This window comes from Tubulanus polymorphus, chromosome 6, assembly GCF_964204645.1.
Source record: "Tubulanus polymorphus chromosome 6, tnTubPoly1.2, whole genome shotgun sequence".
Lineage (NCBI taxonomy): Eukaryota > Metazoa > Nemertea > Palaeonemertea > Tubulaniformes > Tubulanidae > Tubulanus > Tubulanus polymorphus.
The window spans coordinates 22,855,383-22,874,181 of NC_134030.1; the positions used below are offsets into that span (position 1 = coordinate 22,855,383).

General features: G+C 40.1%; 1 protein-coding gene across 1 annotated transcript; it reads right to left on the bottom strand.

Annotated features, from left to right (window-relative positions):
- Positions 1-474: 474 nt before the first annotated feature.
- On the bottom strand, positions 475-8,407 carry LOC141906700 (F-box/LRR-repeat protein 2-like). Its single transcript, XM_074795995.1, has 15 exons — positions 8,288-8,407; positions 7,372-7,454; positions 7,239-7,293; positions 6,943-7,017; positions 6,300-6,394; positions 6,094-6,162; positions 5,924-6,019; positions 5,576-5,699; positions 5,366-5,440; positions 5,080-5,271; positions 4,287-4,331; positions 4,024-4,080; positions 3,638-3,850; positions 3,183-3,302; positions 475-3,001 (listed from the first exon to the last, which is right to left on the bottom strand). The coding sequence occupies exons 1-14, from the start codon at positions 8,333-8,335 to the stop codon at positions 3,195-3,197; spliced, it is 1,335 nt and encodes a 444-aa protein (XP_074652096.1). The 5' UTR covers positions 8,336-8,407; the 3' UTR covers positions 475-3,001; positions 3,183-3,194.
- Positions 8,408-18,799: the final 10,392 nt, after the last annotated feature.

The following is an 18,799-nucleotide window of genomic DNA, read 5'->3' on the forward strand; positions in this document are numbered from 1 at the left end:
CCATCTGTCAATAGTCCGTCCCAGGTCCTTCCATCCGTCAATAGTCCTTCCATTCAATGGCAGGGGCCCAAAGCTACCAAAAAATCCATTGGTGCAACATATTTTCCGGAAATGTAATGTCAAAGGCCTGCATAACAAAATGTGCACCAAAGGCGCGTGTCTTGAAGGGGTTTTTAGGCCCTCCAAAAGTTTTGAAGATTTAAATGTCTTAAGATGCATGAAGGCCACAAGAACTCATGTCTGAATAATTTTTGTTAGCAAATGACCCGAAAGTTTTGGTCAATGGACAATTCACTTCATTGTTGTGTTAATGATCAGGTTGTTGAGTTACTGTTCTAACTCCTTCTAGGCTATGAGCGGTAAAGGATCCAATCAGTAGATTGATATCCTGCAGTAAAACAGGAAAAACAATCAATAAGAAAACAACTAATTTACTTTCATTTTTGTAGCATTTGTATATATATATATTTATAGGTTATTAAATTTATCCCTTTTTCGATAGGTTAAATATTACATTTTATTTAATTTTTAATATCATAATTATCGATAACATCACATACATCACATGCGATATATAAATTCTGATCTGAATAAAACGGCAACGAAAAAAGAAAAATTAATTGAAGGCCTTCTAATAACTTAAACTAAATACGGCTAGCAGGCAGCTTACTACAAAATTTAACAAAATAATGAATTAAAACACTTAAGAATAGAATAATTTTTTCTTTTTGGGTGCAGGATATTTTACTGAGAATTTACAACATATTTAAAACGATTTACAGTACAAGATGGCTGCAAGGCAGTCATATTGGATTTTCAATGTATATGTTAATATAACTGCAGAAAGTATATCCCTTAGGAACTTTCCAGTGAGACCCACACACACTGGTGGCCATATTGGATTTACAAATTCTCATGTGGCATTTCGCAAAATCAAAAAGGAATTCAAAATAATTCTTTTGACATCACAGAAATTAGATAAGAAAATTAAGCTTTTTTTTCTAAGAGACAATTATTGAAAAATCGAAAAACAAAATGAATTCCAAAAAAAAAATATCTGAACTCGATATAAATTTGGTGTTTTAGACTCTGAAGCCTCAAATCTAGCTCCGTGAAAAAGAACCCAGTTCCTCAGTTGTAGACCTGGTTCCACAGTTCTAGGGACCCAGTTCAGGACAGAGTCTTTAAACTTAAACAATCATAACAGAAATTGCACTTAAAACCCATAAAACAAAAACAACACTTTACTTAACTTTATACTTAACAATTTGACACAATGATATCTGGACACACATACAGCAGGCACATACACTTAACATACATCACATACCGTACGTTATTATCAGTATCTAATAATCGAAAGACGCAGAAAAAAATTCATTTTCAATTTTTTCATTTCATTCACAGCAGAATTTTTTGTCTGAAGCACCATATTCTAGGTTAATTTACATACAATGAACATAAATTATGTTAATTAGGCTCGACTGTTGGCCCGTTAATTTTACAATATATGCTACACGTAGTTAAGTTAAACACATGATTCTTGCTTGAAAATTACTTCAACAAAATACATGTTTTGTAGTGAATCTAGTAATTCAAAATTAACCAAATTTTTGCCCCCTTGCAGGGTCTGATCTAAGGAATGAAAGCCACTTGCCCGGGGGTGAAGCATATCTGAAATTTCGCTTGCCCCCCTCAAAAAGCAACTTGCCCTACACTGGCAGTCCGATTGGTGGCGCTATCATCCGTTGTATTGATTGGGAAATAAGCTTTGAGACAGAAAATTGCACTGGCCCGGGGGACAAGTGATAATGATAACCTACTTGCCCTGATGAGAATATACTTGTCCCGGGCAATCAGACAAGTGCTTAGATCGCACCCTGCCTTGAAAGAAACTCTTCAAAAGGATTCAAAGCTAAACGATTATCTGATTGGTTACTTCAATCTCTATGAATCCACCTATGACATCATAAACAATTGTCTACTGGTCATTTCATCAAGAAACTAACGTAAGGAAGTGGATTAGAAATGTGGATATTTTGCTAAAAGCAAGTGATGTACAAAAAAGCCATTCTCTACTTGAGATTCAAAACAATAACGGTAACAATGATAATCATCAATAGAAATATGGGATCCCCTAAAACTAAAATAACGATCATTAGAGATGTGGGATCTCCAAAAATAATGATCACTAGAATACATGGGATCTACCCCTGGCATCTAAAACATTTTGGAACTGATCTCCAAATCAACATTTTACTTCTAAACTTAATAAATTTCAAATGGATTCGCAATAATTCGAAAAATACAAATACATGTAGTTCTTGTACTACACTATTACAGCAACTATACTTCACATGTAATAAATATACATGTGCATGTTCTAAACATGTACATGTATGAAATAAAACACATGTACATGTTTTAGATACACATGTGCATGTTCTAAACATGTACATGTATGAAATAAAACACTTATACATGTTTTAGATACACATTTGTGCATGTTCGTAATTTCAACATATTGAAGGTAATCACAAGTTAACAAAGCAATTCCAAAGTTCCGTTCATCGCCACTAGATGTCTCACAAACCTCTCGAGTGTAAAAAAATTTCATCCAATGCTACTAGGTCTCGCAATCCATAGTTAATTCTATTCAACACCACTAGAGGTCTCACAAACTATAGTTAGTTTCATTCAATGCCACTAGAGGTCTCGCAACCAGTTAGTTCTATTCCACGCCACTAGAGGTCTCACAACCAGTTAGTTCTATTCCGTGCCACTAGAGGTCTCCTGAACCAGTTAGTTCAACTCCACGCCACTAGAGGTCTCGCGAACCAGTAAGTTCCATTCAACTCCACAACTTTAATTTTTTTCTGTAGTTTTTTTTGGGTTATTTATGAAATAATGTACGTTTTGTGTTTCATTGTCGTCATACAAATGTAATACGAGGATGGAGATGAGTTAATGTCAATACGAAACGTCCGCAATCAGAGTAAAACTGAAATAAACAAAAAAACACTCTGTTTATTTCATGTCTCCCAACACGCCAACCCCAGCGCGCCATTACCCCAGCACACTGACCCCAGCACGCCAACACCACAATGCCACTCTCACCACGCCAACCTCACCACACCAATCCCAGAACACAACCCCAGTCGCCCTCTGATTCAGATACTTACCAGAAATGTGTGTCATATGATGATGCAACAGCGACAATATCGCTGTCTACCGCCGCCAACAGAGGGCGGCGGTGTTACTGGCGCGAAGTAGGCGTGGATTTTAACATCGGGCAAATGATTCTAAAAAATAGAAATAAAATACATCATAATTAGACTGAATTATCAAAAATATACATGTACATATGTATAATTCACATGTACATGTTAGTCACATACATGTACACGTAAATAATACACATGAACATGTAAGCCACACACATGTACATGTGCTATACATGTACATGTATATCATACACATGTACATGTAAATAATACACAAGAACATGTAAGTCACACACATGTACATGTATGTGATTCACATGCACATGTATGTGATATACATGTACATGCAAGCCAGACACATGTACATGTAAGTCATACACATGTACATGTAAGTCACTGATTGATTGACATACCCGTAACCGTCTGATTCCAGCTCTTGTTATCAGTTGACAGTCGTAGAGTTCGATGCGTTCCAGCTCCTGGCAGCCCATTAGATGTTCTAACGACGCATCGGTAATTAACGGACAATTATCTAATTCAAGAACCGTTAACGCATCGGTCGCGCAGTGACTGCTTCCCAGGTGTCGGATTCCTTCATCGGTGATCAATTCACAATGTGACAAACTCTGTAACGGTGAGGAGAATATCAGCCCCCTAGAGACTGACTGGAACCCCTTCACACAGCTGGAACCACTGACCCCCCTCAGTTCAATCTACAGCCTCAGTTCAATCTACAGCCTCAGTTCAATCTACAGCCTCAGTTCAGACTACTATATCACAATTGATACTGAATACTCACCAATTTTGATAAAACAGGACAATGAACTGCTAAATGTCCCAAAGTTGTATCAGTAATCTGAAAAACCAGACGGAATTAGTTTCATGAACATTTCCAACACGCTTTTTATTCTTTGATGTAGATTTTCGAATACTTCTGGGCCCGTTTCCACAGTTGTGAGTTTGAGTTAACTCTGAGTTAAAGTTAGTTCATTTTCAATGAGTTAACTCATTTAGAGTGAAATCTAGGAACTCAGAAGTGTGGAAGTGGACCCTGGTACGTACTAGAACACATTCCTCCAGATCCATTCTCTCCAGGTTATGACAATTCTGTATTGACAAAAATAAAAAACATGGAATTTAACTTGATACCATTACATACCTCCACATACCATCACATACCCCCACATACCATCACAGACCCCTCCCCCCGCATACCATCACAGACCCCCCCATACCATAACAGACCCCCACATACAATCACAGACCCCCACATACCATAACATGCCCCCTCCCCCCGCATACCATCACAGACCCCTCCCCCCGCATACCATCACAGACCCCCCCCCCCCATACCATAACAGACCCCCACATACAATCACAGACCCCCCCACATACCATCACAGACCCCTCCCCCCGCATACCATCACAGACCCCCCCCATACCATAACAGACCCCCACATACAATCACAGACCCCCTCATACCATAACATGCCCCCTCCCCCCGCATACCATCACAGACCCCTCCCCCCGCATACCATCACAGACCCCCCCCCCCATACCATAACAGACCCCCACATACAATCACAGACCCCCCCACATACCATAACATGCCCCCCACATACCATCACAGACCCTTCCCCCACATACCATCACAGACCCCCTCCCCCCACATACCATCACATACCCCCACATAACCCCCCATACCATCACAGACCCCCCACATACCATCACATACCCCCACATACCATCACATACCCCCACATACCATCGCAGACCCCCACATACCATCACAGACCCCCACATACCATCACAGACCCCCCACAATGTCTTATGCTCGCGTATATTCAAAACCTACCCTCGCTAAAGCTTGAAAACCATTATCAGTCAATTGCGAACAGCTGGCGACTTCTAACGTTCTGAGGTCGGTACAACCGATACTCAGCGATACGAGGGTCGCGTCGGTGATATGTGGACATCCCGATACGCATAGCGACTGTAAACAATGACAACCTTCACATACGTGATGGATAGCTTCATCTGTGATATTCTATAAATACAACCGACACTCGAAAATAAACATCGACGAACAACTCGAAATCAACGAATATAACAATCTTTAACAGTTGAATAATCGAACTTACAGCGCATGAATGTATGTTCAGGGTTCGTAGATTCTGACAAAACTTCGCTAAATTTGAAATGCCTTCATCTGTCAACTGAATATATACATTATCACTTACAAACACATGTACATGTAACATGGAGATACATGTAACATGGAGATACATCTCACATGTAGGTAGTTGCAACATGTAGTTAGATGTTTGGGTAGGTTGTGGTAAGTTGTTTACCTGGGAACAGCCTTTAGCTATTAGAACTTGTAGTTTAGGACAGCCTCGAGATAGAGCTTCTATTCCGACATCTGTTATCTGACACCATGATATGTTTATATGATCTAAACTCGGACATCCTTCACTATAAAATATACAAAGTCAAATATTAGAACAGTGACGTAGCTCACAGGACTGATTCCACAACTGTGGAACTGATTCCAGAACTGTGGAACTGATTCCAGAACTGTGGAACTAGATACAGAACTGTGGAACTGGATACAGAACTGTGGAACTGGATAAAGAACTGTGGAACTGGATAAAGAACTGTGAAGCTGGGGCCGGAACTATGTCCATAGAAATTCTTACCTTACTGGTTTTAAAGATTGACTAGTGACACTTGGACAGGACGACAGGTCGAGGTGCATAAGTTTTCGGCAATGTTTACCTAAACTGTGACAGGTCCTGGAGAAAAACAATCTATTTATGATTGATGAAGAAAGTGAAATTTCAATCCTGTATTTGAACCAGTGACTTACGCATCTGTAATCTTTTTGCACCCGCTCAAATTTAGCGTTTCAATATTCTGACAAGATTGCGCAAAAGTCCTGCAATAGAATTTCGACGAGAAATTAAAATATTTTCAGTCGTTCGAAAAGATATATTCGATCAATAGGCAAATTTAATCCGGATTAAACTGATCGAGGGATTCAGATTCAGGATTAAAAGTCATGAAGCTACTGACTTCAGAGCTGCATCAGTGACGCTTTGACATCCGCGAAGACTTAACGACTTCAAAAACCCGCAGCAACGCTTGGATATATTCTCAACTACGAGACCCTGAAAATACATCAAAAATACAACTGACCTTACACGCGATTATTTCTACGCCACAAGGGGGCGACACAATCTAGCAACTAACAGCAGACTGAAACAGGATCCCTACAGATCAGTCATTCCTGGATATAACGAGTTTTCAAGGAGTTTTTAATGAGAAAATTTCAAAAATCTTGAGGAAGCGTTTGCATCACTTTCAGAACATATATCCTAATAATTATAGACTCCTCCTTAATCGGTAGCGTTTATATCAGAAAACTATTAATTCCGTGGTTTTGTCAGCAAATTTTCATCCGATACACGACAACCTTAACTTGGTGTTTATTCGGTAACCGCATAATTGGGTAAATAGTTACAGCTGCTAAAATTTGACTGAACTAAAACATTTGAAATGAATGTATAATTTCAACTCCGGAATCTAATAATTCAACCGCGACAACTTTGAATCAAGATTCTGATCAATGAACTTTTATTTAGGTGATTAAAAAAGACTTTAATTGATTATCGGAAGTGAAGTTTAAGTTAAGAATGATGACAGTTAGTCGTCGTACCTCGACATCGGTTTGAAAATCAAATAAATCAACCCGTTGCCAGTTACTGCCGTCAAGTGCGAGCATATTCCAATACTGAAAATAATAATAATACAATCATACGTGGCGTAATTGAAACCATCTTCAGTAATGTGACGACTAATAATCACTTACAGTTAGTAGATTGAATTAGAAATACAAATTGAGACTCAAAAATAGAAATGACTTCAGTTAAACAGGATCAGATGACAACTAAATAGAACTTGACTGTTTAGATTTATCTGAAATATGCCAAAATTTAGTTTTTGAGTTCTGACCTTGGCGACCTGAGCACATCTGCATAACGTGACCACGTCTAAGAATGAGAATATTCTGAAATTAGAAATTCATTTTTTCAATTAAGGAAAATGATGAATTAATGTTAAGCCGCATAGATCGATGAAGAACTACCTGAGTAGTAACTCTTTTGGTAATTTTCTATTGAGAAGTGACTCGTCGTCATAAGGTGGTCCAGTCAGAGATACCGTAGATATCTGTAATATATAAAACTCAACTCGATTAGACCTGGTACAGATCATCATTACAGGCCCGGATCCAGGGGGGGGGGGGGGGTGTTTCAGGGGTCGTGACCCCCCCTGCTCAGCTACCAAAAAAACCTTTAAAATTGTTTTCTTGATGGAATGTAATCAAGATAAAGCTTGCGAGAACAGTGCTACATGATCGGTACTCTATCTTATGTTTGGCCAGACAATATGCCGTATAGGCCCCCTATCAGAGATTTTAGTCGGTAGTTAAACATCAACATTCTTTTATGAACCCCTCCTCCTGGAAAAAATCCTCGATCCGCGCCTGCATTAGACTATAGTCTATCATCACAGCCTGCGAATACACTGCAAGCAACCAGCAGATTTTAAATCTGCTTCAGACAGGAGGGGTTATCATTATGGAGTTACCATCGGAGCTTTGCGGGTGGACCAGGCCGGCGGGATTGATTTATACAGGCCTAGTTCAACTATTATCAAAATTTAATTGAATACTCCCCCAGGTAAAAGATATAAACAGACCCTAAGGGTGCATATGATTGCATGAAAGTCAAGTGCCCGCCATCAGTAGGCTACAGGCACAATCCAGGGCCCGCCGCCCATGTCGCCCTTTGTTGGACGGGGCTTATGATAAAATTCAGCCACTCGGGTGCATTGCCAGAATAATACTCAATAGATCAGGGGCCAGTTTCAGCAAATCGGACGCAGAAATATCGAGCTCAGCTCAGCTGATCGCCCAGCATTTCGCTCTAATTGACAATTAACAAAAGAAAAATAACCAGAAAACGTCACATTTCATCGAGAATCTGAATATAACAACAAACCTCTGATCGGGTTTTAACATGTCCGTTAAAGTGATTGTGGTTATTCATTGTGTTAACTCGATTCCTGCGCTTCAAAACGCATTTTTCGTCTCGAAAATCATCGAAATTTTGATCGCATTCGAAGCTCTGAGCGGAAATAAAAACATTGATAGCTGTCAATCATCCGAGCTCGCGTTTGTAAACCGGCCCGTGATTGGTCGATCGGGTTTTAACCCACTCGTCGTTGGTTCGTACGAGGAAGTTCGAATCCGGGTAAAAACGATTCGATCCAAAATCAAATTCCGTGAATAAACATTTGTGGGGATTATTTCAAAGGTTTCGTGTCATTCTATAAGAATTAATCAGTTTACGTTCGGTGAAAAGATGTCCTCTGTTCTCGGAGGTCTGGGAATTTTCGACCAATCAGCGCTCGCGTTAGAAATCTGACGTTTCTCTCGCACGCTGGTGATGACGTCAGTGTTGTTGTTTACAAACAAGCGCACTTGCCACAGTCGGCTACCAGTACGGAACGGGTGCCGGACCGGACAAACATGCTCGCTTCCCTGTGCGCGATTTTATACCCGCTTCCCGCTGTACGTCTCGCGTTCTCTGGCGGTCCATGGGGCAGTGCTTCTTTCTGAACATTCAGAATGTTTTAAATATATAATTTTAGTCCAAAGATCAGGGTTCAATGTAAGGGCAGCGCACTCTTTAGGGGAAGGACGCCACCGGCGCGCAGGCAAAAATGAATGTAGGAAAAAGGCCGAAGGGAAAATTGGCAAACTTCGACCAAATAGTCAGTATTTGCCTAGTAAGGGGAATCTATTAGAATTGGAGATTCTACTGCCAATGAAGCTTTTAATCTATTTTTCAAGAAGCATTTTAATATTGTTTTAACAAATAAAATACATGTAAAAGTAAGCAATTACTAACAGAGACTTGTTGCCTTATCATCACATTAAAGTAAACTTATCAACCTGTAACCTAAAACCGGGCAAACTAAAGCCGGGGCAGTGTGATAAGATATCATCGTTAATGAAACTATACACGTAATTCAGGAATTGATCAATATTAAATCCCAAATAGTGACTAGTCAAAATATCGCTGTGTTTGTGTTAGCCAATGGAGATGGTAGTTCCTTTATTTCTGATTAACTAATCGTTTTCCTTAGCCACATCTTTTTCCGTTCTCTGGCTTTTCATTGAAATGGGCTTTTCTAGGTCTTCCAGGTTTCCAAAGCCTCACATCTCTGAGCCGTTTCGCTTTTATTTGTCCACGGTTGATCTATCAGCAGGCTTAATTAGCGTTTTGAATTCAACACGACCGTAATAAATAAATCCTCTTTAAACTGAGATATTGAAATGAACGAACGAACGAAATGCGATACTGGAATTAATTTGAAAACAATATTTTGATTCTTGTATTTCGATAATTATATAAAAAGAACCGGCGTGGGGGCGCCACTGTCGTTTAAAACGTTGAGTCCGCCTGCTAGTGCCGACTAGTGCCGCCCTTTAGGGTCATTTTCGTCCCCTGCAGTGACTCTCCAACATTGAACACCGACGCTTTGACTCTGAAAATAGAGGAAGTATTTGTAAAAAATCTGCTACATTTGGTTTCGCCCAGTCCTGGCCGTGCGGTTGTCTCCACAGGGATCTCAGTCACTCTACGATCCTAGTGTAACAACCAGCGCTGCGGTACATCAGACATTAAGGTTCTTGGTGAAACATTTGGCTGCAAACCTACTCCCCATTTTGAGACTCTGCCACGTTCCTCCCTTGCAGAGATTTGAACCTGATTACACCGTGAGACTCTACCGCGTCCCTGTCTCGAAAGTGGTTTATAGCTGATGGCATTGAGGTACCCTAATTCCACAAGTGTGTGACAGATCCTCACTTGAGACACGTGAGGTACCCTAATTCCACAAGTGCGTGGCAGATCCTCACTTGAGGCATGTGAGGTACCCTAATTCCACAAGTGCGTGGCAGATCCTCACTTGAGGCATGTGAGGTACCCTAATTCCACAAGTGTGTGGCAGATCCTCACTTGAGGCATGTGAGGTACCATAATTCCACTAGTGTGAGGCAGATCCTCACTTGAGGCACGTGAGGTACCCTAATTCCACCAGTGTGTACAGATCCTCACTTGAGGCACGTGAGGTACCCTAATTCCACTAGTGTGAGGCAGATCCTCACTTGAGGCACGTGAGGTACCCTAATTCCACCAGTGTGAGGCAGATCCTCACTTGAGGCACGTAAGGTACCCTAATTCCACCAGTGCGTGGCAGATCCCCACTTGAGGCATGTGAGGTACCCTAATTCCACAAGTGTGTACAGATCCTCACTCGAGGCACGTGAGGTACACTTATTCCACCAGTGTGAGGCAGATCCTCACTTGAGGCACGTGAGGTACCCTAATTCCACCAGTGCGTGGCAGATCCTCACTTGAGGCACGTGAGGTCAGGTGCCCTAATTCCACCAGTGCGTGGCAGATCCTCACTTGAGGCACGTGAGGTACCCTAATTCCACCAGTGCGTGGCCCTGTTTTTTTCTATCCTTTTAATCTAAGTTACGTAGTTTCGTGGTTTTATTTCATTGACACAAAAACTTTGTATAAAATATAAAAACATTTCTTACTCCACAAACACCGGTGACATTATCAATGAAATATAAGATACATCACGATCTTATTCGCTTTCGGAATAAATTCGGTTTTTTTTTCTAAATGGGTTTTTCAATTGTCTGAGAAATGCGATACTTCGAACTAATCGTATTCGTGTGTCTTCACTTTCTCGGGTTCAAGTTTGAATGTTTTCTACAATTTACGAGGAAAACGTCGAATAAAACGTAAAACAAACTGATGCAATTGTGTACAATAAATGATTTTGTAGCTCTGTATTAGTGAATATTTCATGAAGACGAATTTTAGAAATCTTTCGCAAAGTTTTTATCGATAGATATTGAAATAATGTCTTTAGTGCTCGACTTAGAATGCGTAATACCCGTTGGAACGGTCACAATAGGTTCTCGGTGAACCCCCTCACATCGCAGCGGCGGTCTGGGAACAGCAAGGTTTCTCTTACCAGATCGGAGCACCCGTTTACCTCCAATCGTACTCTATTATTGGTCATGTGACCTTTTGGAGAATCCGAAACCTGCTTTCCGTCGAGGTGACGCGATTCGGATTTTGTGTGGAGCCAACCGGAGGTCATGCGCCCCAAGTAGAACAACTGAGTTCTCGGTGAACCCCCCACCTCACAGTCGTGGTGGTGGGCGAACAGACACTCCAGGTTCTCGGTGAACCCGCGAACTCCTCTCGATGTGGTCGGAGAACAGCGAGTTAAACAGTTATGAAAAATTGTTGAGTCAAATGTGTTGAATGTCAGTGTCACACAAAAAGAAAATCAAATATATATTTAAATTATGGTACCAAAAAAAAAATCATCTTTAGGTTTGACATGAAAAACTTAGAGACTTCAACCTTAGATCTAAAAACCCAACCACCATAAATAATTCGACGCCATTGCAGAGAGATTTACATAGCATCTCAGATCGTATTGACTGAATGAGAGAGTGACCTAGAACTCCAGATGCAATGACGTCTTTTCTCATCAGCGAAATATTCACGATTTTTTAATGCACGGATATCTTTTATTCGTCAAATATTAGATAAATATATTTGAAACGAAGCTGCAGTTTTATCGATGAAGGCCTCCATTGGTTTTTATTGATCGCAGTTGGTCGCATTTTGTTTCTATAAAAGAAGCTCGAATATTTTTTATCCGCCGATGTTTTTCTGTTTGTCAAACATTTCCCTCAAACAATGCAGTTCGATCCAGGAACACGCTCGCTTGTTAGCTTTAAGAAATATCAACATATCAATTATTCATTTGTTGCGTGATTCTATAAACGTAAAAGACCTAACTACTTCCGGTTCCTGTGTGAGCTAGAAACAAGTTCCGGTGCGGTGAATTCTGGGAAGGGTGGTGGTTGTCAAGAAATTTCGTAGTAATAGGAGTGAGTGGAGACTGTGAACCTAGGTTCATATTAAACCCACACAGCGGTTGAACTGAATTCACAGTTGATTAAAACCCACACATCAACTGTGGAAATGGATCCAGAGTCAAATTAAACCCACACAACTTTGGAACTGGGTTCAGAGTCAAATTAAACCCACATTACTGTGGAACTGGGTTCAGAGTCAAATTAAACCCACACTACTGTGGAACTGGATCCAGAGTCAAATGATATTCACATAACTGTGGAACTGGGTTCAGAGTCAAATTAAACCCTCACATATTACTGTGGAACGGGGTTCAAAGTTAAATTAAACCCACACAACTGTGGAACTGAATTCACAGTTGATTAAAACCCACACATCAACTGTGGAAATGGATCCAGAGTCAAATTAAACCCACACAACTGTGGAACTGGGTTCAGAGTCAAATTAAACCCACATAACTGTGGAACTGGGTTCAGAGTCAAATTAAACCCACACAACTGTGGAAATGGATCCAGAGTCAAATTAAACCCACACAACTGTGGAAATAGATCCAGAGTCAAATGATATTCACATAACTGTGGAACATGATGATTATTTGTCAGAGAATTGAATTTGACCTTGGGGAATTTGATGTCAGTGAAAAAAATGAACAAATTAATTCATATTTATACATGTAAGGAAAATACGCCTTTTAGGCGAGGACCGGGAAGCGCAATAATCCCAACCCCAGGGCTTGTAAACCTGTAATTACTTCCTGCGAATTTAATTCGTTATTTCGAAGCGTTTTTCTATCCGTGCAGATTTTATCTTGTATTTTGTTCGTCAATTTTTGGATCCATCGTTAACGGAACTAACACTAACACGGCCCAGGGGTGTTATATACACGAATATACATCTCTGATCGCTACTTTGAACAGTGAGCTACCGGAGCTACCACAGCTACTGGAGCTACCGGAGCTACCGGAGCTACCACAGCTACCGGAGCTACCACAGCTACCACAGCTACCAGAGCTACCACAGCTACTGGAGCTACCGGAGCTACCGGTTTAGCATTTTTTAGTTGAATTAGAGTACATAAAATCCAAGTTTGACTTGTCTCTGGTTTGGTCAACGAGTCCCTCTGCAGGTATGAAACTTGAATCGGAATCAGTTAGAAAATGTGGAATTGTGGAACCGATTGATACGTACTTGATTGGTCCCGTCGTCGCACCATCCGAGCGATTTCCCTTTTAGATAATAGCCGTTCAGACAGTTCAGCAAGGTCGTCTGCGACAGAAAGAGAAAAACGAGAGAACGTTTATTAAAGCGACAACAAATCAATTTTCAGAACTGAAGTTAATATCTGCGTTTCGTTCAAAATAGCGATAGCAATAAATATGGGATTCGAACCCGTTGTAGTTTGTTTTCTTCACGACAAACGACGCCATTCTTACCTTCCGTTAAAAATGATTCAACTGGTGAAATCAATAAAACAAGCCCAGCGGCAATAATCAATAACTGATACAATATCATCCTTTCTTCTCTTGTTCTTTGTTTTGATACCTGAAAAATTACAGACAAGATGTGTGTGTACTCAGATGAAGCACTGAACACATGTGAAGTGTTGACGATCAGTTTTTGAAAGTGTGCTGATAAAATGTCTAATGTCTGGTGTTTGTATTTCATTTTCAATTAGAAATGTCTCAGGTGAAGCACTGAACACATGTGAAGTGTGGACGACCAGTATTTGAAAGTGTGCTGATAATCAGAAAATTATCAAAAAGCCACTATTATCATAACGTATGTTAACATTTTGAAAACGTCTGTTGTTACTTGTTCTATTGAACCCGTAGAGTGTAATTAAAATTTTCTGAACCTGCGGGTAGCAATTTAATAAGCATCGAACTCTGTAAAGGTTACGTGTGAAATGAAGGTCGTTATTGTGACATTTGAAGACTGGGGTCTAGTGACGACCGGCGTCATTGAAATCTCTTTAGATTCAAGATTGTTTTTATTTTTCAATATTTTGTAAATGTATTTCGGTGGTAGCTCCGAGGCATGTGGATGGTGTCTTCTTTAATCGGCTTAATGAAGATTACAGGAACTGGTTTCAATAATTGAATTGCAGGCAATTTAGGTACTTAGGTTTGGTGTGAAAGTAAAGGTCAATGTCAGAATAACTATTCGCGTACCGGCACGCGCGGATTTGTGTTTAGAAAAGAATTTACAAATGGGATTTATGGATTATATCGGTTTGCTTGATACAATAGAAGGCATTTAACGGCGATGTTTCAGGGGCAGTTACTAAATCCGAAAATGGATAAATTATTCTATTCACGAAAAATGTCATGAAATTTTCCAAAACAAACTCAACTCTAGCCTAAGCCCGTAACCCTAACCTTCTAACCCTAGGTCAGCCGTAACCCTAGCCGGACTCGAACCTGTCATTCGAGCATGCTAACCACTAGACCATAGACCAGTACTGGCAGCCGCGGTTGGTAGGTTTGTCTGGTCAGTGTGGTAACTGGTGACCAGTCAGGTGTGGTAATATTACAGTTTTATAAATTTTATCCGCTTGTGTTTATAGAAAGTACAAAATGGACAAAACTATCCTTATGATTGATACAATAAGAGGCAGGTTTTACCACGAAACATGTGGTGAGATTTTCCAAAATAACCTCAACACGTGCTAGCCCGGAACCCGAAACTGCAGCCTCCAAAAAGGGAGAGAGGAGTTAAGAGATGGAGATGAAGAGAAATGAACGGAGGGAGGATGGAGAGGGGAGGGGAGGGGGAGGGGAGGGGAGGAGGGAGGCGAAGAGGGAGAGTAAGTTTTCAGATGTGGATTTTAAATCATCGATTTGCCCAAATTCATATTTCTGTTTTCTCACCACAAATATTGTATTTTCAAGGTCGTTTGTTACGGATGAACGATTTCAATCGATTTTCATGCCGTGTTTTGCGATGAGAGATGATGCAGTATTTATACAGTTCCCACTGGAGGGCAACGAACAGATTACAATCATCAGACATAGTGAAATAAACAGCGAAACGAAACGTTCGTAATTAAGTCTAATACGACTTGAAGGTGATGAACTCCACGCATTTAAACACTTCTCAAAAAGTCTAATTACAGAATGTACTCATTCTATAGTTACGTTGATGATGTCTAGGTTGTCTTCCAAAATTAGTTTAGACTATTCTTTATTTCTTAGGCTGGTCATGCAACAAAAAGAACTTATACTGGTCTTAAGTTGTTACATTGGCTTTAGAACCAAAATGAGCTTAGACTGGTCTTAAGTTGTTAGATTGGTTTTAGAACCAAAATGAGCTTAGACTGGTCTTAAGTTGTTAGATTGGCCACAGAACTAGATTGGTCTTGGACTAGTCTTAAGTTGTTAGATTGGTTATAGAACCAAAATGAGCTTAGACTGGTCTTAAGTTGTTAGATTGGCTATGGAACCAAACTCAGCTCAGACTGGTCTTAGCGAAAACTTTGTTAAATCCTGATCGAGCCCGAATTAGAATGATATGTAAATGGCCTACCTTCAAGCGGAACAACTGCAGGGAATAAAGAGACGTGTGAACTGTAAGGCTGTAGAGATTGTGCCATAAACAGATGACACTGATTGTAAACACAGCTCTGTTGTATTGTGAGGTTATTAAAACTACATTAATTCAATGATATATTGTTTTTCACTGATCAAGAGGAGAGTGTGAGAGAGAGAGAGAGAGAGAGAGAGAGAGAGAGAGAGAGAGAGAGAGAGAGAGAGAGAGAGAGAGAGTGAGAGAGAGAGTTAGAGAGAGAGACATTAGTGCGAGCACTTGGTGGTCGCAGGTGCTTTTGTTTCCTCGTATATTACGCACCAGTAATCTAACGGTTACCGCTGCGCGCGCAGCCGCTTCTCCCGATTCTTACGAGCAGCAATTCTCTTTCGGATTTCCTAAATTCACCAAGTAGAATGATAGTAATGAAAATAATAATAATAATAATAATGATGATAATAATACTAATAATAATTATAATAATGATAATAATAATTATTATTATTATTTTTATTATTATGGTCTTTTTTTAGAGCGCAGAACTTTAAAGATGATTGCCACGCTTGCCTGCTTACCTAATTTTGTATTTTCCCATTTCTAAATATTCGAACCCGATTCCGTCATCTCATTTTTGAACTGGCATCTAACATCGATGACGATAATGATGACGATATTGATAATAAAATCCTAGTTCATTGAGCTGATTATAGGACATTTTTACTTTCTTACGACCTTATAATCAATCGGGATTCGAACCGAATTTCCATCGTCTCATTTGCATATGCAAATTTGAGACGCAAACGGACGCCAATTAACTGGGAATCGAACCCAATTTGAGAAGATGAAATAATCGGGATTCGAACCTCGTGAGGATGAATGAGGTGTACGTAATGACGTTACGAGAATCGATGGATTGTGACTGGACATCCGAAGAGTATGAGTGCATTCTTAACTGAATTTACTCTCTCTCTCTCTTTCTCTCTCTCTCTTTCTTCAGTTTGTTTTATCTTCATTGCGTTAATGGTATAACTTCCCGTCGCGAACACAAATACAGTTTATCATTGTTGGAGTTTGTGCTTTGAATATTAAAAGCACTGGGAAAGGACAAATAGTATCCCGTGCCCCCGCGCTCGCGAGGGCCGGGAAAATGTGCCGCAAAGACAATAAATATTTGTTGATTTTATATTTATGAAATGCGATATCATATCATTTCCCCAAACGACTATTTGTGCGGATTAAAAGCCGCCATTTATGGTGGGCTTTATGTATAATTATTTTTTTGCTTTTGATGGTCGAATAAATAAATAACCAGAGGAATTAAAGTAAGCATTTCCCGCACCTCTTAGAACCGCCTGTACCCTCCCCTTAACATCTCTTCTCTGTTTCACCTCTCGACCCCCTTTCTCTCTCCCATCCTCCATCTCTCTCTCACCCTCTCACTCTCTCTTTCCCCTCTGTCACTCCCCAATCTCTTCCCCCCTCTCGCCATCTCTCCCTCTCTCTCTCCATCTCTCCCTCTCTAACAGTACATGAGAGAATTCAAGATTCTGAGCGAGTTGAGTCTCTGCGGCTGCTGCTGCTGCTGCTGCGGCTGCTGCGGCTTCTGCTAAGGCTGCTAAGGCTGCTGCTGCTGCTGCTGCTGCTGCTGCTGCTGCTGCTGCTAAGGCTTCAATCAGCGCCCTGCGCAGGATTAAAACTTTAAGCAGATTTACTTCTTACTTATCATATCTTACTTCTCATCAACATCACGTACAACACACGTTATACAACTCATACTGAATTTTTAAAGTATAGATGAAATTATTTAAAAATTTGACCTGAAAACTCAAGAACCGTGCAACAGTGTAACTGCGTAACAGGGTTCAGGTGGAACTGTGGAACTTGATCGAGAACTGTGGAACGCGGTCGTTGATTATTCAAAGCGAAACTTTACCGTGGAATTGGATCCACAATTCTACCAAAATAAAGGCAGTTTATCTTCAACATTAGCTAGGTCTAAGAATAAGTCTAAGAATTTTTTGTCACGTTTGGGTCGAAATATTTCTCAATATCCGGGTTTGTTATCCGGATGTTCCGCTGTATTAACTTTCACATCGCTTTCATACGGATTTTATTCGGTTTCTCGTTAAAACTGCGCAGTTTCGACGATTCTTCAAACGTAAAATGTTATATCTCTCTCGTCAGGGCCCGTAAACACGCAGTGTGATTTTAATGTTTTAAATCGACGCGCCGGTGATAACGGCTTCAACTAGTGGAGTACGCACGCAGCTATCAACCGGTTTATTATACAGACCATCAATATATATATATCTACTATCATGATGAGAACACGAACATTATTTTTCGTAATATTTTAAATTCTAGCTTACGTTTTGGTAATAGTGGCTACAAACACCAGGCATTAGACATTTTCACAGCACACTTTTAAAAACTGATCGTCCACACTTCACATGTGTTCAGTGCTTCACCTGAGACATTTTTAATTGAAAATGAACTACAAACACCAGGCATTAGACATTTTATCAGCACACTTTTAAAAACTGATCGTACACACTTCACATGTGTTCAGTGCTTCACCTGAGACATTTCTAATTGAAAATGAACTACAAACACCAGATATTAGACATTTTATCAGCACACTTTTAAAAACTGATCGTCCACACTTCACATGTGTTCAGTGCTTCATCTGAGACATTTTTAATTGAAAATGAACTACAAACACCAGATATTAGACATTTTATCAGCGCACTTTCAAAAACTGATCGTCCACACTTCACATGTGTTCAGTGCTTCACCTGAGACATTTCTATTTGAAAATGAACTACAAACACCAGATATTAGACATTTTATCAGCGCACTTTCAAAAACTGATCGCACTTTCAAAAACTGATCGTCCACACTTCACATGTGTTCAGTGCTTCACCTGAGACATTTCTAATTGAAAATGAATTACAAACACCAGATATGAGACATTTTATCTATTCAAGACCAGTTTTAGATCATGAT

Coding starts and splice junctions, on each gene's coding strand:
- LOC141906700 (XM_074795995.1), bottom strand. CDS start 8,335: ATGAATAACCACAATCACTTTAACGGACATGTTAAAACCCGATCAGAG. Junction 5,700..5,923: donor CAATCTTTAAAACCAGTAAG/GTAAGAATTTCT, acceptor TATATTTTATAG/TGAAGGATGTCCGAGTTTAG. Junction 4,332..5,079: donor GTTTTCAAGCTTTAGCGAGG/GTAGGTTTTGAA, acceptor TTGTCAATACAG/AATTGTCATAACCTGGAGAG.